Raw genomic sequence first — 25,376 nt, 5'->3', positions numbered from 1 at the left:
CTGGCTCCAGAAGTCCTTCAGCCTGCTCAGCTCTGTGGCTAGGCTGCTCTGTGAGGGCGTGAGATGCCTCCAGCTAGAGTGATTTAAGCAGAAGCCTCGTGCTTCCCAAAAGCATGGAGGGGCTTCTTCCAGCTCCGACAGAGTGTGCTGTCCCAAGAGTGGGACAGACGGACAGCTTCTCTGTTAGTGCCGGCTCTGCCATTTGCTGTTCGAAGGGCCTGTGGCTGCAGAAATGTCTGAAAGACCTACAGAGAGAAGCTTTTAGAAACGTTACATGTCCCACTGTCCATCTCCAAACGAATGCCTGGACCCATGAAAGTTCTGGGTATCTGGCAGTGGAATCTTGGCAGAAGTGTGGGGAAAGGCACGGGTCTGTCTTTGCCTTTGGTGACAGGGACAACCCTGGGCTGTAGGCCCTGCATCCCACAGGCAGCTCCTTCATCCTGGACTCACACTTGTCACCACTCCTAGAGGGCGCAGCAAGGAATCTCTTGGAAATGAGGTCATCCACATGTGTGTTTTCTAGTCGATGGCAGTTGGCTCCGCACCCCTTGCTGCCAGAGGCCCCCTGCTAACGAGCCAGCTGCTTCTGACACCTGGAGGAGCCCGGCGGCCACTGCTGTGAGGTGCAGCCAACAGGGAGCCGTGGCCAACAAGAGTCCGTATGTATCCATTGGATCATGGAAGGATCCTTGCAGGCGATGCCGCAGGCGTGGATAGAGGGGCTGTAGGAGAGACGTCAAGGCAGTCAGTTCAGGTTGGCTCTGAGCAGAACCGTGTGGGGGTTGGAGTCCGGGGCAGGCAACCTTCTGGAATGAAGAAAGGACACTCGGCAGGGTCGGAGCTAACCTTGAGGGGGCCGGCCCCTCTCTCCCTCCTTTGCCCAATTCCAGCAGCTGGGACGGGCTGGCTGGCCGGGGGTTAAGTGGGCGCCGAGGAAGCAACAGCTTTCAGTCTGAACCTACAGGCTTGCCAACTTTCTATTCACGCCACGGGTCAGTGTCCCCGGACTCACGGCTGCCGGGCGCTCTGCGTTGCCAGCAGCCCGGGGATCGGATGCCAGTCCACTGCTCCCTGGCCATGTCGTCGTGTCTCTCTGCACTTCAGTGTCCTCGTCTGAAGAGAGGAGATGATCACAGTTCCAATTTCATAGGATTCTGGTGAAAAGTCCACATGACGATGCACTGTGTTTAGAGTATAATGAACACTTAAAACAAGCGTGAGTTGCTATCAATAAGTGTATTCTAGTTGGCTGAAGGTGCTGGAATAGCTCAAAATAGCAAGTAAAAATAGAGCTCAGAGGAAGTGAGTGCTACCAGCACCCAGCCACGCGGAGGCTCTCGGGCGGAAGCCAACTATCTAGTTTCGAGCCCACTTTGGGGGGAAGCCAGCCCTCAGCCGGGGCCGGAAAGAAGAGCCACCTTCCTTGACAGCACCTCTTTTGGGAGGTCGGACGACTGGGGTCTTTCATGGGTGAAGCGAGTCCCCAGGTGTGCTGGGACTCAGCGTGCAGCTCGGCGGGCTGTGCTTTTGTACCCCCGAGTGAGGGTAAAACCACGCGGTGGCACCTTCAGTGAGGGGGCGGGGGGAGAAGCTGCTGCGGAAGTTGCCTGGGACGCTTCCTTAGGGTTGCCCCTCTTCTGGACTGTGGGGGTGCACCCTCATGCTGCGCAAGCTGCCGCAAGTCCAGACCCGCAGAGCAGCTTGGGACGTCCGGGTCATTGCTCTCGCCTGGCTCCAGCCTGCCCCTCTAGGGTACCCCAGACCCGAGCTGCCCTGCAGAGCCTAAGCAGCTTGATCCAGAGAGTGCTGACAAGCAAACAACAATGGCTAATACTCATTAGGGGCTCACTGTGTCAGTAAGGAACATGCATCCGTCATTTCCTTTCCTTCTCATATTAATCCTATGAGGTGAGCTCAAGGAATATCTTCATGGAGAACACACAGGTTCAGAAAGATTCAGAAACTTGGCCGAGGTCACAGGTAGAAATGCAAGAACGGTCATTCAGACACAGGTCTCCCTGACTCTAATCACAGCCACACCCGGAAAGAACAGAGGCTCTGTGGTCTCTAGCGGCAGTAATACCGGGGGCGCTGTCCCTTCTCCCACTCTTGGAGATTGTTCGCAGTGTTGAGTACCCGCCCCCGAAGCGCTCAGAAGCTGAGGCCTCATGCTGCTTCTCCCTGCACAGAGCCCAAGGCCCTAGCACAGCCATTTAAACCCCATTGTCCCGCCCCTCCCGAGAAGCCTGACAGCGGGGCACCAACTGTTTCTTGCTCTTAGGATAAACACCAAATCCCGTGCATGGCCTCGTGAGACCCTCATTTCCTCTTTTGGTCCCCAAAGTTCTCAAACTCCAGAACCACTGGCTTCTCGAAGCTCCTCTAGGTCATCGCTGGTGAGAGCCTGGCGTCTTTTCCGGGATGTTTATTTCCCTTCGGCTCCTCTTCTTGCCCATCGCTCTCTACCTCCATCCTAACCATCCTTTTTGTTGTAAATGAAATATTTAAAACTTCAGAAAATGAGTCAGAACAATATAAGAAACTCCTGTGGACCCCTAGCCAACTTCATCAAACCTTACCATTTTGCCATCCTTGCTTCAATTGGGAAAAGCTTTGTAAAAGATTACACACACTGTTCAGGCCACCTCTGCACCGCTCCCTCATCCCTTCTTCCTCCAGGAGCACCATGGAAACCTGGGGGTTGAGCATCCCTCTGCATGTTTTTTATACCATCATAAGTCACACAAATGCCTCTATTCTTAAAACGTTGTCTGCTCTGTTTTGCTTGTTTTCAAACTCTATCATTTTGGAACTTGGTATTCTGAGACATATCAGTGTTGACGCATGTATTTCTACCTGCACCCATTTCCATGTTGTACAGCATCGAGCAGTATGAAGATACCGCGCTTTGTTCTTTCTTCTGCCGAGGGGCTGCAGAGCACTCCGACGGTAGCTCTCGCCAACAAGGCTGCGTATTTCCTTATAACCAGGGATAGCTGTGAACTAGGCAGGGAGCCTGACACCGGGCTCGATCCCAGGACCCTGGGACCATGACCTGAGCCGAAGGCAGACGCTTCACTGACTGAGCCACCCAGGCAGCCCTACTTGTGAACTTTTTTAGATTTGCCTAAATGGCCTCAAGGTGATGGTACCAATTTATACTCCTGCCAGCACTTCATGAGAGTTCTGCAGCCTCACCAATGCCCTTGTTATCAGACTTTAAATTTTTTTGCCATTTGATGTGAAGAAGGATCTTGATTTAATTGGCATTTCCCTGATTTCCTAGTGAGTTTGGGCATGAAAACACGCCCATATGCTTATTAGCTATTAGGGGTTTCCATGTATTGCCTGCTCAGATCCTTGGACTATTTTTCTACTAAGGTTCTTCATCTTTTCCTTATTGATTTGTAGGAGTTCTTCATAACATTTTTTTTAGACTAACAAGTCTGCAGACCAATCTGTTGTTAGTTATATGCATAAAAATCTTCTAGTCTCTGGCTTCTCTTTCAACTTTGAGTATGCTATCTTTGGTTGAACAGAAAATTTTAATTAAAAAAAAAGATTTATTTATTTCAGAGAGAGAGAGAGAAAGACAGCGAGCAGGGGGAGGGCAGAGGGAGAGAATATCCAACCAGACTCCCCGCTGAGCAGAGAGCCCCAACCTCAGGACCTGAGATCATGACCTGAACCAAAAGCAAGAGTCTGATGCTTACCTGACTGAGCCACCCAGCTGCCCCTTGGCTTTTTGTATCTTAAGGAATTCATTTGCTACCTGCTAGCCATAAATATATTTTCCTCTCTTCTAAGAGTATTACAGTTTTGCCTTTCACACGTAGGTCTGTCATCTATGCGAAACTGACTTCCGAATAGGATATGCAGTAGGACTCTAACTTCATTTTTTCCTGTGTGAGTAACCAATTGCCCCATCAATGTGTATTGAATCATCCTTTTCCCTACTGCTCTGCAATATTACCTTTTTAAATATCACATTTTTATAAATCTGGGGGTCTGCTCTGGCCTGTCTGCTATGATGCGTTCGTCTGTCCTTACTCTAGGACCATACTATCTTAGTTAGGATGGCCTTGTTCGTAACCAAGTCTTGACAGCTGTTAGGGTGTGTTCATCTCTAACTAATCGTTTAGGCCCCAAACTCAACATCTCTTCCTCATAGAAAAGCCTTTCATGGTTCCCCGGGTTAGGGCTGGTCTCCTGTTTGTTCCTATAGCACTTGGCACTTCCTTCATTTAACGTCTGGGCTCTATCAGTCTGTAGGTTCCTTGAGGGGCAGAACGACATCTAATTTCCTTACCATTAGCCTCTCCACAAGCATAACGACAGGCACATAAGAGGCACTTATAGGGGCGCCTGGGTGGCACAGCGGTTAAGCGTCTGCCTTTGGCTCAGGGCGTGATCCCGGCGTTATGGGATCGAGCCCCACATCAGGCTCCTCCGCTATGAGCCTGCTTCTTCCTCTCCCACTCCCCCTGTTTGTGTTCCCTCTCTCGCTGGCTGTCTCTATCTCTGTCGAATAAATAAATAAAATTAAAAAAAAAATAAGAGGCACTTCTAAATATTGGGTGAATGAAATAATGGAGAAGGAAAGGATGGTCTGTTTTGGCAAAAGACCTTTTGGGGTGAGCTGGGGAAGAGATCTAGGAAGAAAGATATTGCCAGGGAGAGGCATAAAGAAAGACACTAAGAAAGCATAAAGCTGACTCCTCAGTGCAAGGCGTGAAGTCTGGCAGATACTAGATGCTCAGGAAACATTTGAAAAATGAATGCGGGAATCCATTCACTCGTTATAATTTTTTGAGGGCCGTGTGACAGGCATTTTACATGCATTATTTCATTAAATCCTAAAAACAACTTTATGGGACAGGTGTTATCATTATTTCCATTTTACAGATGAAGAAACTGAGGCTTAGGGAAATTGCTCAGTGTCGCAGGCCAGTAAGTGAAGGAATTGGGATTGGAGTCCAGGGCTGTCTGGCTCCAGCGCTTGAGTCCTTCACCATTAGGTATCTGGCCTGTGTGACACAGGGGCCAGGTGAAAAGTGACCCTCTTAAATGGGGGTGAGTTGTTATGTCTAAAACCAGATTCCTTAGGAACTTGGGTGTTTTCGAAGCACTGTCTGTATTTAGCACATAACCATGATAAAAGAGGTTTTCCCCGATTAAACATGTATTATTCACTAGGGAATCGGGCCTTCAGTGAGGGGGAAGTGAGTTAAATCGTGTTTTAGATGACAAGAGAGAGAAGAAAATGTAATTCCTTTGGATACAATCAATTCTAAAATGCCAGGATGAGACTGAGTCAGTACTTCTCCCAGCGTCGTCCCAGACCGTCAGCATCACCCAGGAAGCTTTGGGAACGATGAATTGTGGATCCCCACCTCGGATCCACCAAACTCTGGGGATGGAGTGCGCCATCTGGGGTTTAGTAAGCCTTGCAGGTGACCCCGTGTCACGTGTGCCTTGAATGGGCTACAGGTGTGATAGTCCTCTGGGCCCAGGAGGGAGGAGGCCAGAGCCTGCAGGCTCATCACGGGCAGCTCCATCTTTACTGAATTTTGTTATGTGTATATTATTTTCTGAGTGTTCTGAAGTGCAAAAAGGCCAGAAATAACTGCCTTAGGGAGCTGAGGAACTTCTCATTTATTTTTTAAAAATCTGATAATAATGCCAACATTACTTTAACAGCAAGAAACTATTATATATTGAACATCTACAATGTGCTAAACTATATATATATAAAACAAAATTATATATATTATATATCATATTATATATAATATATGCATATTGTTATATATATTATATATACATTTATATGTATAATTTTGTTGTTGTTGAAACTTACACCACCCTATGAGTTAGTTACTATTATTCCCTATTTTACAGATAAGGAAACAAGGCTCAGAGAAGTTATGAGACAGCCTCAAGGTCACCCAGTTAGTAGCACACCGGTGGCATGGACCCCCAAGTCTCTCCAAGGCCGTGATGCTTGTGCTCTTACAGGTCAGGGTTAGTACTACCACTTCTAACCCTGAAAGTTTACTCTGTGCTAGGCATTACTTTAAGCACATTGCATACTTCTTTAATTACTACAACTATTATTATTTCCATTTGACAAATGAGGAGACTGAGGCTCAAAAACTTACATAACTTTCTTAAGGGCAAAAGCTGGTAAACTGTGAAACCGGGATTTGAACTCAAGAAGTCTGGCTCCAATTGCATGCTCCTCACCTTCAGGACAGCCTCCCAGTGCAGGGAGGATGGAGATGGAGATTGAAGGATGAAACTACTCACTGACCCCATGGCTGTGGGAATACGTGAGGAGGAGGGCATCTGTGGCTAGGCCCGTCGTGCAGCCCGTTTGCTGTCTTTCCTCTCCTGTGCTTCCCGCGCACACCTGCTGCCCCAGGGCCGGGTCACGGAGCTTGCAGACCCTCCGTCAGACACATGTGGAGACGCCATGCCCCCGAACAGGCTCTGGTGTGCAGCTGCCTGTGGGTGACATTCTTCTCTGCACACGTCATCACAGACATGAGCCTCCTTCTGCGGCCTGTCCCCAGACCTCAGGGCCCTGAATAGTCAGCCCAGCCACGAGACGGGAGAGTGCAATGCCTCTTCTAGCAATAGTAATGGCTTTGGAGGCCTGACCACCCCCCATTGTGATTTTGATCAGAAGCCTGATCTTGTGTGTGAGGAAGCTGCGATCTTGACCTTCAGGACAAAATAGGAAAGGCTTAAACAATTAGAGAACACTTTCAGGGACATATACAATTTTTTTCTATACACACACCAGCTGGAGTGGAGTGGGTAAAGAACGGCTTTGGGGAAGCGGGTTGACACAGAAGCCAGAAACACAGGGAGCCAACAAACTTCCCCCAGTTCTGAATTCAGGTCCAATTTCCTAGCCAGTATCCCAAGGATTGCCCTAGGCCCTTCTGTTGTTTATACTTGCATTCCCAGAATCCCCTCACACAGCTACTGACAAAGATTGGCTACAGGGCTTCTTCCTACTCAAATGGAGAGGTCTGAATTTTCTATCACCCAGTAAGCATCTTGGTGAGAAGGGGATAAGCCTCATTTCTAGCCACAGCTAGGGGAATATCACTCCAGAAGTTGGTTGGTATCAATAATTGTAAGAATCCGTGAACTGGAGAAGACTATGTTACTTCTATTCTAATCTCGAGGGCTTATACATACCAGATTGTTCGGAAGGGGATGGGAGATGGGCGGGGCAAGTGCCAAACTGTGGCTGTGGGGGGTTGAATATCGTCCAAAAGGTCGCCCTCATTAACTTGCCACCCACCTTTCAGAAAAGGAGGACAGAAACCAAGGGGAGATGTCACAGAGTGGTGGCAGGCAGTGACTGGAGCCCAAGTGATCCTCTTCCAAGCCCAATGTTCAGCTCCTTGAGGGGCAGGAACTGTATCTGCTCATCACTGCACCCCCAGTGTAGCATCGGAGCTCCTGGTGCGAAATCGGCACTCAGGAAACGATGTAATGAACTACTGACACCTAATATGACATGGCTGAACCCTGAAAACAGGATGCTAAGTGAGACAGACTAGTCCACAAAGGACCACATAGTGTATGACTGGATTTATTTTAAAGCTCTAGAATAGGCAAATTTATAGAGACAGAAAGCGGATGAGTGTTTGCCCAGGGCTGGGGACGAGGGAGGGGTTGGGGAATAATGGCTAAGGAGTGCAGGATCTCTTCTGGGGGTAATTAAAATGTTCTAAAATGGACTGTGGTGATGGATATGAATATCTTCAGTGAATATACTAAAAGCCATTGAATTTTATACTCTAAATGGGTGAACGATGTGGTATCTGAATTGTGTCCCAAAAAGCTGTGAAAAATTTGTGATGAATATATAAGTGAATGAACAAATGAACATAGGACACAGTTGCTGATTTTGTTCCTAGAGTTACGGACTACTAGCACCATGTAAAGTCTCTGACAAGGGGTATCATTCGTATGTTCGTTCAATCGGAGACACTCACAGGGTGTGTAGCGTGCATCTAGGTACTGTGCTGAGCGACACGGGTCCAGCGGCGAACAAGACTGATACGGATCCTGCCTGAGCTCATGGAGCGCACACGCTCACACTCACTGTTTCTTTTCTCCTTTTCTCTAGGAGTTCTTTAGTTAGAGATCACAGTTGATTTTTATCATTCAGCTATGTAGAAATCATAGTACGATCTTTAAGAGTACCAAGTTTCCCCCCAAAATTTTGGGTCTGAATCTTCCTTGAAATGATCTGACCCCAGGGGGAGCTATCATTGGAAATCTCAAGGTAGCTCTACTTGACTGCTTTTACTTATTTATTTATTTTTTAAAGATTTTATTTATTTATTTGACAGAGAGAGAGAGAGAACGCAAGCACACAAGCAGAGGGAGCAGCAGGCAGAGGCAGAGGGAGAAGCAGGCTCCCCACTGAGTAGGCAGCCCGATGTGGGGCTCCATCCCAGGACTCTGGGATCATGACCTGAGCCGAAGGCAGATGCTTCACCGACTGAGCCACCCAGGTGCCCTTACTTGGCTGCTTTTAAATTACAAGAGATAATCTCCCAGATTTTATTTTCAACTATGGGGGGGGGAATATAAATCTCCTTTGGATAGCAGGCAAGTTAAAATGATAAGACTTACACGCAGTTTTTACCAGTGGCCAACTGCCCCTGGAAGAGGTAAGTATCCACTGAAGAATGAAGGGAAAAAGATTTTGGGGTGCGTGATCACTAAACAAGTTGTGCACATGACCCGCAAAGTCAGTGCATGAGCGGCGAACTGCAGAACAGCCCAGCCCAGTGGGAGGCTGGTGTCCGCTGCCGGCAGCAGAGCGCTTCCCACCTCTTTAGCTGGCGGAGGAGCTGGCTGGCTCGTTTCAGAAGGACTGAGGTGGTTCTAGGGGCAGTGCCGCCGATGCAGCTGTGGTTTCAGTGAGTCGAACCACGACGCAGAAATGACTTCACAACACGAGCAGGTAGGAGTGTGAGGAGGTTAAGAGCAAAGTCTCTGGGTTCAGGCAGCCTTGGGTTCAAGTCATGCCTCTGTTCCTTACAAGCTATCAGTAAATTCAGGCCACATACTTGACCTCTTTGAGCCTCTGCTTCCTGTTTTGTTTTTTTTAATTGAGTTATATCAGTTTCCTCTTTAGTAAAATAGGAAGATAACAGTTTTTATAGGATTGAGATAATTAAAGTAAATGAATGTAAATGAAACAACGAAGGTAAATGCATATATTATGATTTAGGTAAGATGGGTATTTAAAAAAGTATTATTAAGACTACTTTTTTAGGGGCGCCTGGGTGGCACAGGGGTTAAGCGTCTGCCTTCGGCTCAGGGCGTGATCCCGGTGTTATGGGATCGAGCCCCACATCAGGCTCCTCTGCTATGAGCCTGCTTCTTCCTCTCCCACTCCCCCTGCTTGTGCTCCCTCTCTCGCTGGCTGTCTCTATCTCTGTCGAATAAATAAATAAAATCTTTAAATAAATAAAAAAAGACTTTACTTTTTTAGAGCAGTTTTAGATTCACAGCAAAATGGAGGGGGAGGTGCAAAGATTTCCCATCTGCTCCCTGCCCCCATCACGCCAGCCTCCTCCATTGTCAACATCCCGCAAGGCACCAGAGTGGACGTTTGTTACAGCCAATGGACCTACACTGTCGCATCATTGTCAGCCGCAGTCTGTACTTTACCCTTCACTCCTGCTGCTCTGTATTCTATAGCTTTGGACAAATGTATAAGGACACGTATCCGTCACAAATAGTACAATACAGAGCATTTTCCTAAAAACTCTCTTTTCTGGCAATTTCAGACAACGCAATTTTTGAAATCCTTCCATTTGCCACCTTAGCTCAAATTCCGTGTTAAGGAAAAGTTAACGAAGGCCTAGTCCAACGACCTCATTTGGTTAAAAATGTGAATGACTGTGAAACCAAACCCAGAAATTAGGGGCTTCTAAACTATTTCTGCCAAGTCTTCCTGGTTCGGAACTAATCTTGAAAACCTTCTTTTAGCAGAAATCATACGATTTATCCTTCCCTCAGATGGACCTTATCGCCTTCTTGTCTTCCCAGTCTCCAGCCTCAATCTGCTCCTTCACTGGTCGCTGCCAACTCTTGTCCCTTCTCTTCTCAGAATGTCCTCTAGAGGCTTCTGTGTGTGTGAGTGTGTGTGTGTGTGTGTGTGTGTGTGTGTTTGCCTCTTCATCTCACCACCCCTCAACTCTATCTGCAGACCCGAAGGCTCCCCACAGAAACCACAAAGGATCATTTGGCTTCCCTTTGGAAATGGCAGAAAGTGAGTATTGTGATTTGGGGCGAATCCTAAATAGACCCCCCTCCAAATGCCAGTTTCTCCCTAATGGTTTTTTATTCTTCCTAATGGTTTGTTTGTTTGTATACATTTCAGGTTTCTCTAAGGAGCCCTGGCGCACTGAGGGCTGAGCTGGCTTCTAGAGCCCAGGGGACATACCTGGCTGCTTTCTGAGTGAGCTCCAGCGGGAAATCCGGGCACAGCAATTGCAGCAAACAGTGATACTCTCTCATGGTCAGCAAATCTGAAGATGAAATGGAGAGGAACACATTAGATCTCCGTGTGGGGAAAGCACTGTTCTCTCTTTGGCCAATTCCTGGGTTTCAGACCTCGTTTCGATAGAGCCGCTCTTACAAAGGTAAGTCAGTGCTATGGGTGAGCTAGCCGCTAACCTCTGGGGGTGAGATTCTAAGATCACTGTTCCTACAAAGTTTTCCTGGGTGGAAGGTACCCAGCTACAACATTTTGGCTAAAGGGGCTTCACTGGTTTGAAAAGTGGTTGGGCGAGAAGGGAACAAGAGGGGTACCCTGATCAGCCTTCTTGGTTTGGTTTTCTTTGTGTATGAAAATCCGCAAGAACGAGTCGTTTCAAAGCGGGTTAAATCTGCTGAAATTCTCTGGCATGGTACCATTCACCACAACATGCCCAAAGACCATCCGCAGAATATCTGGAAGCACTCCTAAGGCAAACTCAGTCTTGCATATATGGAGAAGAATACATCATAGCAACCCGCAGACCTTATTACTCTGTCATCCGGGATTGCACACGAATCTAGTCATTCTGTTACAGGAAGCCAAGACAAATGTTCAAGATACACAGTCAAGGCAACCAAATGATTCCTGACATACAGAAGCAGCGCTCTGGGAGAGATGAGCCAGGATGAGGCTCTGTTCGCCCATCAGAAAACCCAGAGAGACAAATCTCGGGATCCCGAGGGAGAGGAGATACACTGATGTGTAAAGGTTGTTTTGCTACTGCATGGACAAAAGCCAAAAGGCTTTAGATCGGCCAGGCGGCAGCAATCCACAAGTATTCTGTATACCAAAGCATTTCACATATGGAAGGAAAAGCTAATGGTAAAGCAAGCGCAGGCAACCTGGAAGCCATCCTAACTGGGAGAATGAGTGAGAGAAGGGAATCCAGAGGGCATGGCCACATTTGGGGAATGAAGATGATGATCACAGGCACTTGGTTTCTTTGGACCTAAGTTAGCCCAAGCCACAGGAATCCAGATCTCCTGCCCTGCTAGTTTGGTTGATGCTTTTCCAAGATAAAAACCCCAAATCTCCAGGGAGAGGCCTGGGCTCCTACTACTTTTTCATCAAAGCTCAATTCAAGGTGGGGGTAGAGAGTTAGACTAACCACACGGCCAAAGTCAGGGACACCAAAGCAACAGACTCAGCGTCGATGTGGGTCAAAGGATCAAGATGGCTTTTGCGGCCTTCGTCTTGGCCACAATGGGGTGTGCACTTTCCTCTCCTCACTTGCCTGACCTCGGGCACAGCCTAGTCGGAGGTTTTGTTCTTCAAAGGACGGAGGAAGAGCCACTCATGGTCTCAGAGATTTGAGGTAAGGGGCAGGAAAGGTGAAGGGAGGGGAGAAAAGCTATTGAGTCTAATGGGTTCCCACATTATTCTCACTCCAGAACTCCCTGTATAAAGAGGAGGGATTTCTGGCAGGAAGTAAATTCAGACATACCTTGGAGATACTGTGGGTTTGGTTCAGATCCCCACAATAAAGCAAATATCTCAATAAAGTGAATCAAATGAATTTTTTGGTTTTCCAGTACATGTAAAAGTTATGGTTACACTAAACCATAGTCTACTAAGTGTGCAATAGCATTATGCGTTAAAAAAAAAAAAAAGGACACACCTTAACTTAAACATACTTTATTGCTAAAAAATGCTAACCATCATCTGAGCTTCCAGCAAGTTGTAATCACTGATCACAGATCACCATAACGATAAGGAGAAGGTTTGAAATATTTTGAGAATTACCAAAACATGGCACAGAGACATGAAGTGAGCAAATGCTCTTGGAAAAATGGTGCTGATCAACTTGCTCAATGCCAGGTTGCCACAAACCTTCAATGTGTAAAAAATGCAATGTCGGAGAAGCACAAATGTGCTGCAAAGGAAGGTTCTATCTTTGAATTGTCAGTGCTTTCCTAGGTTAAGGTATGGCGGACGTATCTGATACCATTCTTGGGGGTCCAAATGTTTCACAGAAATCCATATTTGTCCCCCCAAATTACCTACAAGATATCCTTGGGAAGATAAACTGGTAAAGGAAAATGAGAAGCCCAGAGAACTATTTAACTCTCATATTTAACCAAGAAAGACAAGGTTGGGCATCAATCTCAGCCTCCTGGTTTCCAGACCCTCAGCTCTCTCTAGTTTCTTGATGATATTATAACTCATGTACTTCAAATACTTGCTTCCAAGGACAGAAGAATGATTTATAAAGATTATTCTGTATTTCTCTAATGAACAACAGCTCTTGGAAAAACTAAATACATCAGAATAACAGAATGCACCCTGTTCACCACTTCTAGAACTTGAATTTCCTAATGTAAAATGAGGAAGATAGATAAATAGATGAATGAAAATCCAGGCAAATAGAGAACTTTTGCCAACTTCATCACGGAAGACAGTTCTTTTCTTTTTTTAAGATTTTATTTATTTATTTGAGAGAGAGAGCACGAGTGGGAGGCAGAGGCAGAGGGAGAGGGAGAAGCAGACTCCATGCTGAGCAGAGAGCCCTGCTTGGGCCTTGATCCCAGGATCCTGAGATCATGACTGGTGCCGAAGGCAGACACTTAACCGACTGAGTCACCCAGGTGTCCCAAAGACAGCAGTTCTACTTCTATTCATGTAATGGCTGGATAATATCAAGGCTACATCATTTTGAGGGAGAGGCATCTGCTACTTGGAGACACTCCTCAGTTGTGTAGTGGGTATTTGGGAGAATGGTGAGTGATAAAACTTGTTCCCAAATCAGAACATCGATGAGCAAATAGGAGCTGTCCCCATCCTGCCCCTCAGGCTAGGGTTCAAATCTCAGCTCTGCAATTCCATGGTTATGCAACCTTGGGCAAATTGCTCAATCTCTGTAAATCTTGGTTTCTCGTCTGTAAAATGGGAATGATGATGCTTACCTTTCAGGGTTGAAGTCAAGATTAAAAGAGATGATGTCTAAAGTAGTTAGCAGAATGTCTAGAACATAGTAACACCAAACAATGGGGGATATTTTAGTTCTGTTATTAAATCCTGGGGGCAAAGATGGGAGAGAAGAAAAGGAAGGTGTTCTTTGCTGAGTTTAAATGCTTAAACACCAGGAGTGGTCTGCCTTGAGAATTCTCTGTCAGGTTGCCTAAGCCAAATCTGCTTGGTTTTTTAAAATTTTTTTTATTTTTTTTAAAGATTTTAAAAAATTTATTCATTTGGGAGAGAGAGAGCGCACCAGCAGGGGGAAGGTCAGAGGGAGAGAGAGAAGCAGACTGCCCACAGAGCAGGGCTTGGTCTCAGGACGCCGGGACCACGACCCAAGCCCAAAGCAGATGCCCAACCAACTGAACTACCCAGGCACCCTTGAACCAAATCTGTTTTTATATACTCTTTTGCAGTATTCATTTGTTTACTATTACCATGGGCCTCCTCAGCTCCGGGCACTGTGTCACAGCAACGAACAAGCCAGCAGTCTCCCCAGCTCCTGAGGCTTACACTCAGACCCTAGTTAACCCTAAATGCCTACTTTGGGCCCTCTAAGAGCTCTCCAAGATCTCAAAGGCCCTTCAGGCAACCCTTTGTGCCTCAGGAACAACGGTAATGAGACTGAATAGTTGCGGAGCCTTGAATGAGCTCACTTAACCTTCACAACAACCTTATGAAGGAGACTCCATTATTCCCAGTCCCGCTTCACAGATAAGGACATGGAGGCTTAGAGAGATGAAATACAGTTGGCCCTTGAACAATGTGGGGTTAGGGACACCGACTCCCTGTGCAGGCAAAAATCCCTGTATAACTTTTGACTCCCCCCAAAACTTAACTACTGATAGCCTGCTGTCGACTAGAAGCCTTACTGCTAACAACCAACTTACATTTTTGTATGTATTCATATACTGTATTCTTACAACAAAGTGAGCTAAAGAAAATGATATTAAGACAATCATAAGGAGAAAATACATTTACAGTACTGTATTGAAAAAAAAATCCACACACAAAGGAACCTGTGCAGTTCAAACCCATGTTGTTCAAGGGTCACTGTCATCTATCTGGTGAGTGAGAAAAGAAGGGTCCAGAGTCTGGGGACAGGAAGGGAACATGGTTTCCCAGAGCAAAAGCCTAGGCTGGGAGGGAAAGATCGGGGTGTGAGAGCTGAGTGGGCTTAATACTGACAGGCAACATTTTCTGAGCACTTACTACAGGCCAGGCACTGTTCTTGCGAGGGTTTTCCTATGTCGTCTCATTTAATCTTCACTATGCTTAGCCCATTTCACAGACACAAAAACCTCAGGTCGTGGATGCTTAAGAGGTAGAAGTGGAATTCAAACTCAGGGGGTCTGGCTCCAGCGTTTACCCAACCTACATTCTCAGCACCTTGATCTTATCAGCCGTAATGTGTGAAGGCTTAAGAGCTTGTTTTTCCCTCCAAACAAACTGCAGGAACTAAATAGCTCCAGGTGAACTGGATCAAGGAGACAATTCAAGTGAACTGGGATTTTTTCATGTAAGAAATTTAGTCTGAAAGGTTCTAATTACTGTCAACAGGAAAGACTGTAGCACCAGCAGCAAAGCCAGCGCTGGGCCAGAGGCCACGGGAGGGTGGGGGGCTGAGTGCACCTGTGCTGCTGGTGGGGCCGCCATTTCCCAGCCCCGCCCACCTGCCCCCTGCTCTTCCTCCTGGCAGGTTCAGGGAAGCTAAGCGGTATGTACCAACAGATGCCTTCTCCGAAGGAGTCCCACTTCCCCAACTCGGAAAGCTTCAGCCAGCAGGTCCTGAAAGCTCCAAGGCAAAGGCACAAGAAGGCTTTGGTGTAAGATCAAAATGAGAACACTCTCCACAGATTGGTGCCTTTCTTTCTGTGGGTGGTCAGAGCTGTTAAACTTTCTTATTCTCCACATTGTAATAGTCCCATTGACTATGTGCCTGGCTCTGGACCAGAGGTATTTATGTCCTTGATCCTCTCCTTTCCAGACACAGTACGGTGTAGCACCGTGGCTCGTAGCATGGACTTCAGAGTTATCCTGCCAGGATCCAAATCCAAACTTTGCCACTGACTTCAGATTACTTGGCCTTTAAGCTCTCTGTGCCTCGGTTTCCCCACCTATAAAATGAGGATAATGATAAAACTATATCATGGTAGTACTTTTTTTAAATAAAGATTTTATTTATTTGTCAGAGAGAGCACAAGCAGAGGGAGTGGCAGGCTCCTGCTCAGCAACGAGCAGTTAATTACCTTTTCAAGGAAACAGAGCCAGTCAGAGGAGGGAGAATGGTGATTCAGACCTAAGCCTGTCTAGCTCCAAAGGTCCTTCAAGTACTACTCCAGCAGGTGGGATCCAGCTGGTTTGTGGACGACTTCTGATGGTAGGACTGTTCACACCAGCTGACTGACAGACTTTCTATCGAAGAGAAACATGCAGATACCCTCCAGGTGGGCCACATTAAATTGCACAGGGCAGCTGTATTAGTGCAGAGCCCAGACTTTGTAACCGGACGACCTGGCTTCAAAGCCCAGCTCCACTAGTTAACCACCAGTATGATTTGGACAAGTTACACAATTTCTGTGAACCTCGATTTCCTGTTCTTAGAAATGTGAATAACCACAGTGTTGTAAAAATCAAATAAGGCAATTTATAATTTTAAACACGTTTTAAAAGTAACCTCTACCCCCAATGTGAGGCTCGAATGCACAACCCCAAGTTCAAGAGTCACATGCGCTACTGGCTGAGGCAGCCGGGCGCCCAAGGCAGTTGAAACAGAAGGCACTTTTCTGAAAAAATTTTCGAAGTGCTCAATAAATGGTTGGATTATTTTATAATTATTAACTGATTAAAACTTGAAGTCCTGAAATTAAGGAATCGTTAGACTTAACTTAAAGCCCTTAGCACAAGGCCTGGCACATTGTAGTAAACACTCGTTAGAGGAATGAATGAATAAAAACATGCATGACATAGTGACCCAGAGGAACATTCAGAGGGACCAATTTCTGGTCACTGTGAGTACACAGATGGGAACTCTCCAGGACAGGAGGCATGTCTACAAATTTAGGGACGTGAGGAGATGCTAGGAGCTGTAAAGTGCTGAAAATGGGAAATGTCTGTTCGGTAGGTACCACAACTCTCGGCGAACACACTACATCCTGGCAGGCGGATGATATTCCATGGGCTTGCTGACTCCTAGCACCTTCTTATCAAGTGCTCAAACCAGTCAGCTTGCATATTTGTTTTCATAGGAATATATCACCAATTTTATCATGAAAATCAGAGGAAGCCTAGAGTTTACTTCATATTAACTCACTTTACCACTGTTACAACTCTAGTTAATGTAGTTTTCAGGATAACCAGCCCTGGCTCAGAATATTCTTTTGTTGGTTATCTCCACCCTAACCCTAGAGGGTAATAGGTGAGGTTGTTTTGGCAAAGAAAATGAATCTAATCGAAATTAACTGGTGCCCAATAATCAGGGCTAACTTGTTCTCACCTCCTTCTTTCTTGGAAAAGAAGGATGAAGATCTTCTCTTGTCTTCTCTACATCTGGTCTGCCTTCTCGCTGTGGAAACTCCTGTCTCTGAAGCTCCGTGGGGGCAGCTTAGTCATCTCTACATCCTCCTTGAAGACCACCATGTGTGCCCACACATTTGCTCAGAAGAACTGTGGTTGTAGACTCAGATGCCTCTGCCCTTCCTGAGAAATGGTGCCTTTTCCAGGGTCAGAGTGGTGTCATTCAAGACCAGTGGAAGAGTGCCAGACAGAAGGAACTAGGGCCATATCTTTGTCCCTTACTCAGAGAAAGCCTTTCCCAAAGCTGAAATCAAGCGTTTTTAGTCTGAAAGGATGGGGGATGAAGAGGGGTTTAGTCTGAATTTATTTGTGTGAGTGCCTGCATGTTAATGGCTGGGGGAGCTTGTGCCAGGACAAGAGCTAGAGATAATGAAATGCTACCAAGCCATGGGGAATCCCAGTGGACTGAACAACCCCTAGTTGGTTGGCTGCATAATCGCAATGGGAGGCCACAGAGGCCAGAGGACACCACAGCCCATGAGTGGACTCTCCAATTTTCAGTTGCAATTGTTTTTATGTTCTTTTATGCAGGGCTTGTGAATGCTCATTCTAAATGGCACTCACCCTCAGCCAGCCTGCTCTGCCAAGAGATGCTCGGAAGGACATGGATAGTTTGGGGCATGACCACACCGCCCCTTCCTACCCCCAGCACCCTGAGGCTTTGGGACCAGTCCGCAGCTGAGTAAATACTTGTCAGTGCTACTCTGTGGGGGGGGGGAGGGAGTGAGGGAGAGTGGAGAGGAGAGGAGAGGAAGGAGGCAAGACTAAGACTATCTGACAGCTTCACTCTCCATGTAGCGTGTGGTCCCACAAGTCACAGGAAGATAGCTAACAACCTAGAGCCATGTTCCCGTCAAGCAAAGCCCCAGAAGAAGAGCTGGCTGTGTTCTTAAATTTTGACTTTTTTTTGATGGCACTGTTGTTTTATATTATGAATGGAGGGAAATGATCATTAGTTCACCGAAAGGGAAATGTTTTTACGAAAGGAATGAGAGGCACTGGCTTCCATCGACACCTATCGGGTAAAGTAGCTGGGCTGTTATTAACACTGTCCTTTGCCACCCCATTACTCCCCAGAGCACGTTTAGTGCGTTTAAATGGGGGCAGAAAGCCAGATTCTTTCCTTCTTTCTTAAGACTAAGCCCAACACCAAGGGACTCTTTCTGTTTGACCAGTAGATGCATTCTAGGCAAAGTATTAAATCAAACATAGTGACAATTACATGACAATTTTGAGAAAGAACAAAAGAGACTCCCCAGGAATTGTTTATATTATCAAAGATTTAAAGAAATGTGAGCATTTCTAATCAGGGTCTGAAAATTCTTCCACAGGGATTGTGGTTGGCACATCACGGCCGTCTGCTCTGGTGGTTAGGGTAAACCTGGGCCATCCCTAGCTCCCACCATGGGACTGAACCAGAGGTCTGCTCTGATCTGATAAGAAGTGCCCACAACACGTTAGACCCTCTCTTCTGTCTATCACGATGGAGCTGTTGGGAGTTCGAGGACCAAGGCAAGGCATGGTCCTAGGGAGGACGCCGTCTTCGACAGCTTTGAGGACATGAACCACAGTGGGCTGCGCATGGCCAGGGCGGGCAGCCATATGGCATTGTGGAAGGAGGCACCAGTGCCAGGAGAAACGAAAGCCTCTCTCCAGCAGCAACAGGGCTGGCCACTCTGGCACGAGCACAGTCTCCTGACAATTTATTGAGGAAATGGGAGGCAGCTTTGGACACCAAACTGTGCGGCAGGATCTTGGCACCATAAGCTCTCGGAGGCCCCAGCAGCTTATCAGGGAAGCTATTTCAAGCCTAGTATCTGCACCCATTCACATCTTAATTAGAGACCAGCAAGGCCAGCTCTACCAGGTGTTGCTACTTTACGTTTCTGTTGGAAACAGGAAGATGGGAAGTGCTCCCTGAAACAGAGACTTCAGAGCCAAGGTGTAATTCTCACGCAGGAGGAAGCAAGTGCTGTCTCAAACACCTGTGACCCAAACCTGTTCTGAGCTGAATGGAAATGGTTAAAGAGGCACAAGAGGTGAGGTGGGGATGGCACTTCGGTCCCTCCTCATGGTAACTGGAGGTGACAGGAAACGTCCTGCCCTCTCAATGGTGGTGTATCTGGAAAACCTCACTCAGTCTTTGAAAAAGAGGCAGTATTTTAAATTTCCTTACATGGGTTTTTATGACCAGAATGAGGGTTTTCGTGTTGTTTTGAAAGGGGAAATGTCTGTTCTCCCACGGACACATGTTATGACATAGAGAAAAGAATTCAGCCTGAGCTCTGCAAAGAACTAAGCCCATCACACTGGGTATAACTCTTCTGGGCCTCCATTTTCTCGCTTTTAAATAAGAAAGATGTAGTATGTGAGGGTTGAAAAAAATTTAAAACAGATCAAAATTTTTTCAGTGGAAGTCTTATAAGGAAACTCAATGTATAATGCAGATAGAAACAAAGCCTTTAAAAAAAGATTTTATTTATGTATTTGAGAGGGAGAGAGCATGAGGGGGGTGGGGTGGGGGGCAGAGGCAGAGGGAGAAGTAGACTTCCCACTGAGCAGGGAGCTCAACGTGGGGCTCAATCTCAGGACCCTGGGATCATGACCTGAGCTGAAGGCTTAACCCATTAAGTCAACCAGGTGCCCCAAACAAACCCTTTCTTACCCAACCTTCTCCTCACCTGGCCTAGAGGTGCAAGGGATGAAGTGGCTGGGAGAGAAGGCCTGAGAAGCCCTGGCTCTAACCCCTAAGTGGGTCTTACCCACTCACCCCTAAGTGCCTGTGTAAGTAGTGCAGCCTCCCGGATCGGTCAACCAGGATCCGAATCCCAGGTCTTCAGCTAACTAGCCATGTGACACTTAGAGCAAGCCACTTAGAAATAAGAGTGACTATTAATACTACAGCCAATGATAACAGTGGGCACAATGCTGATACTAATCGTGAAGACTTTTTGAGAAGATTAAAATAGATGATTAAAAAAAGAGAGACTGGGGACGCCTGGGTGGCTCAGTCGGTGAAGCGTCTGCCTTTGGCTCAGGTCATGATCTTGGGGTCGTGGGATCGAGTCCCGCATCGGGCTCCTTGCTCTTAAAAAAAAAAAGACTGCTAGCTACGCTGGTGGTAAGCATAGCATAATGTACAGAAATGTCAAATCACTATGTTGTACGCCTGCAACTAATGTCACATTGTGTGTCAACGATATGCAAATACGAATAATTAAAAAGAGAGATAGTAAATTTAAAGTGCTAGTATATGGCCCAGGGTAAGTATTCGGTAAACAGTACCTGCTCTTGTTATCACTCTCCTGCTTTTGAGGCACACAGGTGGGATGGCACCTGCGTAACAAAAGGCACAATTCATCCAAGGCCTCCAGCTCCAGCCAGTGGGCGGCTAAAACAATCGTATTCCTTATCTCGTGTTTATTTGATCTTGCCTTTGTTCTTATTGGTGAGAGAATAACAGACTTCCTGCCTGAAGGCAGGTGCACACCACTTTTCTTGAGAGTCCGTGCACTGCCAATCCTCTATCATCTCAGACTGAAAGCACTGATGAGTCATATTTATAGAGAGACTGCATAATCATGAAAACCATTTTCATACGCATTATCACTTTTGATCCCCATAAGAACCTTGAGAGGCGGGGAGAGGAAAATGGTATTGTTCCCATTTTTATAAACAAGGGAAATGAGCCTCAGTGAGGGACAAAATCGCCAAGTAAATGGTAGAGCCAGGGTCTAAGCAAGCCTTCTCTTTCCAGGTCAAGGCCTCTTTCCACTACATGGGCCGGTTCCTTATGATGCCCTTTCTTTCTTGCTTTATGGACAATGGGAACTTGGTCTGCTTTTATGTCTTCTGTGGAGGAAGAACAGCCAGCACAGTGAATTCCATAATGAGAACGCAGTAAATGTTAGCTGCAGCTGCTGTTATTGTTAGTATTACTGTTAATATTTAAATCTGCTACCAGATAGTTCACCTCTTTCTCTCACCCTTCTCCTAGGCTGGCTCCTAGGGTCAGATGTGGTCTCCCTAGCTCCCAGATTCCTTGCTGCCCCCAAAACAAAATGACAGACTCTTTCTATTTTAGGTGACTTGCTGCTAATCTCTATAAGAAAATAGAGAAGGGAACAACGAAAATAATAAACATTTGAAGCCTTTACAGGCCTGTATCTGCAATTTTAACAGGACTGAACACAGATTAGCAAGAGAAAAGTATATTTAATGTACACACAGAAATGCTTCCAACTACCTTTTTCCTTTCCCATTTAAAATCAGGCTGACGGGATGCCTGGGTGGCTCAGTTGGTTAAGCGTCTGCCTTCGGCTCAGGTCATGATCCCAGGGTCCTGGGGTCCAGCTCTCTGCTTGGTGGGGAGTCTGCTTCTCCCTCTCCCTTCACCCCTCCCCCCCAGCTCGTGCTCTCTCTCTCCTATAAATAAATAAGTACATAAATAAATAAATGAATGAATAAATAAATAAAATCTTTTAAAAAGTCAGGCTGACAGTTGGGATGGAATTTTGTTAATATTAATTAATATTATTATTTTTAGGTAATCTCTACACCCAACGTGGATCTTGAACTCATGACCCTGAGATCAAGAGTCACACGCTCTACTGACTGAGCCAGCCAGGTGCCCCTGGGATGGAATTTTAAAAAGCTATCAGCAAAACTGATGACTTGTCTGAGAAAGCAAGCCACAGAAAACAAAAAACCAACAAAAGTATTTCTCTGGGCTTTCCACTGTCCAAAGTAGCCATAGAATAAATAGGAAGTGGAACAGATTATGCATTTGATTTGCTTAAAATGCATTTTCCTTCTCTTCTAAATAAATATAAAAAGAAGCAGTGGCTAACAGAGTTACTCACTAAGAGCAAGTTGAACCAAGACAGACTAAAAATAAAAAAAACAATCTAAGTCCCCGGTTCTCAACGATCGTGTGAGTAGGGGAAGGCTGTTGCCAGCATGTAGGCGTATTTATAAAGACCACAGCCTGTTCTCTCGTCAGAATCCACTAACTTCCACCAATGATGACGGATTTATGGCTACCCATCAACTAAAAAAATAGACTTAAGAAACAAAAACAGAAGAAACCAGAAAGAGGGCTGGATATAGATAAACACATACATCTCTTCAGATGAATCCACCTTTGTCTTTCCTGCTGTTTTCTGTCTTTTGTGGGCATATATAATGTACCCTATCTATAATTATATGTATATGTGTGGCTACGAGAAAGACGCAGCTAGAGACAGAAGAGTGCCTGACTTTTTTTGGGACTGGAAATGGCACTGGGATGGGAAAGGAAATTGACGTTAGCAGTTACTGTTCCTTAAAGCCATCAGCTTTGTTTTTCAAAGTATGGTTTTCCTGGTACAAGATTCTTTGCCTGTAATGTGAGTGAATCACTCATCTTATTTTAATAAAAATGTGAACCAAATGATAGTGGCTCTGCATCCTGGGAAAGGACACAATGGTCAGGCTTTCTGAACCCTGATCCTTATCTCTCAGTGGGACTGGCAGGCATACAGAAAGAAAAGAAAAAGATGAAAAATATTCCAGTGGCATCAAAGGATGGACCCACCCAATTTCTTCCATGCACGACTATTCTAAAAGACAAAGTCTGGTCTTACTCACAGGGGTCTGGACAAGGTGCCTGGTTTCCTCATGGGTGGGTGGCCTTCAACTGGACACCAGCTCCTTGGGTCTCAGTTTCCTCTTCTGCCATGCCTCATGTATAAGTGATCAGGGTCGATCGGACTAAGTTAAATAGACTTCAAAGTATTTAAGATTGTATACCCTTTTGACCTTTTGAATTTTGTCACCTTCACGGCACCTGGGTGGCTCAGTCAGTTAAGTGGCCAGCTCTTGATTTCAGCTCAGGTCATGATCTCAGGGTCCTGGGATCGAGCCCCTTGTTGGGCTCTGTGCTTAGCCAGGGTGTCTGCTTGTGGATTCTCTCTCTCCACTCCCTCCACCCCTTCCCGGCTCACGCATGTGCGCGAGCACACACACACACACACACACACTCTCTCTCTCTCTCTCTCTCTAAAATAAATAAATAGGGGAGCCCGGGTGGCTCCAATGGTTAAGTGTCTGCCTTCGGCTCAGGTCATGATCTCCAGGTCCTGAGATCAGGCCCCATATCAGGCTCCTGACTCAGCAGGGAGTATGCTTTTCCCTCTACCTCTGCCTTCCCCCCACCCCCCTGCCCTGTCCTCCCCTCAGTGCTCTCTCTCTCTATCTCAAATGAATAAATAAAATCTTAAAAATAAATAAATCTTTGAATTTGGTCACCTTCATGTATAACCCACTTGAAAAATTAAGAGAACAAAAGTATAAGCCCTGGGAAGGCATCAAAGAGTCTTTAAAAAAGCATAACAATTCAGGATTATTTTTAAAAGTGTGAACTGTCTCAGTAATCCTCAGGGTTCTATTTGAGTCTAAGATTCTAGGATTCTTTCATTGTAATTCTCTGTGGTTGAGGCAGGGGCACAAAGAACAGGTAGGGCATGATGTGAATACAGGTAGCATGGAACTTGCTAGAGGAGTGGGAATGTCTGCGTCCATGTTATCGCATTCTAGTGTAGCACGTGTGGTAGCTAAGAACATGAGGTTTGGAATTAAGACGGGCCTGGGTTCAAAATGCCTCTATTATTTCCTAGGTGTGTGGCATGGGCAAAATTCTCTGAGCTCCAGTGTTTCATCTATACAACTGGATAACACTTCCTCTTTCTCAGACTCTGTACGATGGGGACCCCTGCTATTGGTCCCACTGCATCTCCTTCGACTCATTTCTTGCTCAGACCATTCCAGCCACACTGGCTTTGTATTCCTTGAAAATGTCAAGCATGCTCATGTCTCAGGCTTTCATATCCTCTCCCTTCTGCCCCGAATCCCTGTAGAGCTCTTTCCTCCTTCAGGTCTCTGCTCAAATGCCATTATACAATAGTAAGGCCACCTCTGGCCATAGTATTTAAAACAGCAGAGCTCCCCCTACTCCCTGTCTCATTTTCCTGCTTGATTTTTCTCCATAGTACCTATTGCTCTATGATCTACTGAATATTTTTTAACTATATTACTTGTCTCCCTACTAGAATGTAAGCTCCAGGAAGGCAAAGAATTTGCCTCCTTTATCACTGTTGGTTCTCAATAAATAACTGTTCGAGGAGCAAGACTGCTCTGATAATTAAGGGAGCTACTGCTTATGAAGTTCTTCACACTCACTGTCTGAGACGGAAATCGGCTGGCAGATTTTGTTTGGTTCGAACTGTATTTTTTTCCCCAGATTTGTTTTGTTTTTATTATTAATTAATTAATTTATTTATTTTAGAGACAGAGAGAGAGTGTTTGGGGAGGGGAGGAGGAGCAGAGGGAAAGGAGGGAGAGGGACAAGCAGACTCCGCACTGAGCATGGAGCCTGACCTGGGGCTCAAACTCACGACCTCGAGATCATGACCTGAGCTGAAATCAAGAGTCAGGCACTTTGATTGAGACATCCAGGTGCCCCTGAACTGTATTTTTTTTTTTTTATTTGGGGCTAAAACATTAGAAAAGTCAAGACATTTCCTACAATACAATCTAGATTCCAGATATCTCTCTTCTAAAAAATCAGAGGACCAGGGGCGCCTGGGTGGCTCAGTTGTTAAGTGTCTGCCTTCGGCTCAGGTCATGATCCCAGAGTTCTGGGCTCGAGCCCCGCATCGGGCTCCCTGCTCGGCGGGAAGCCTGCTTCTCCCTCTCCCACTCCCCCTGCTTGTGTTCCCTCTCTCGCTGCCTCTCTCTCTCTGTCAAATAAATAAATAATATCTTAAAAAAAAAGCAGAGGACCTGCAATAATGGGCCAGCATTCGTGCATGGTCACAACGGGCTGGGGCTGAGACAGAGGCTGCCCTTGTAAGTCGGCCATGGACCTCCTGCAGTGCACTTAATGACCCCCATGCTTCTGACATTACCTGTCTGGTTATTGCTGGCACCTGAATTTTCAACCCCAGATGTAGAATTTCTCTGGAGAAGCATTTACAATAAAGATTTAATTCATGTGACTAAATGAGTTTAAAATGAAAATATATAAACTTAGATGACCTCATAACGTTAGGGGAAAGAGCAAAATAAAAATTGTTGTGTGCCGTATGATCACATCTTTGCTTTAAAAGAAAACAAAAGGAAATAAATTTGCATAGGATAAAGAATGGAATATACCAAAGTGTTAATAATGATGGTCAACTCTACATTTGGGGATTATGGGTGCTTTGTGTTTTCTTAC

The 25,376-nt window shown here is 46.0% G+C and overlaps 1 protein-coding gene across 2 annotated transcripts in view; it reads right to left on the bottom strand.

Annotated features, from left to right (window-relative positions):
- Positions 1-25,376, bottom strand: part of CSTPP1 (centriolar satellite-associated tubulin polyglutamylase complex regulator 1) — a 182,236-nt gene that overhangs the window by 12,201 nt on the left and 144,659 nt on the right. For both annotated transcript variants that reach the window (XM_057317532.1, XM_026511983.4), the window contains exon 4: positions 10,493-10,577. In XM_057317532.1, the coding sequence (XP_057173515.1) occupies positions 10,493-10,577 (85 nt within the window). The remainder of the gene's footprint in view (positions 1-10,492; positions 10,578-25,376) is intronic.

Source organism: Ursus arctos, unplaced genomic scaffold (genome assembly GCF_023065955.2).
Source record: "Ursus arctos isolate Adak ecotype North America unplaced genomic scaffold, UrsArc2.0 scaffold_23, whole genome shotgun sequence".
In the NCBI taxonomy this organism is placed as follows: domain Eukaryota; kingdom Metazoa; phylum Chordata; class Mammalia; order Carnivora; family Ursidae; genus Ursus; species Ursus arctos.
This window is presented reverse-complemented; position numbering and strand designations above follow the sequence as displayed.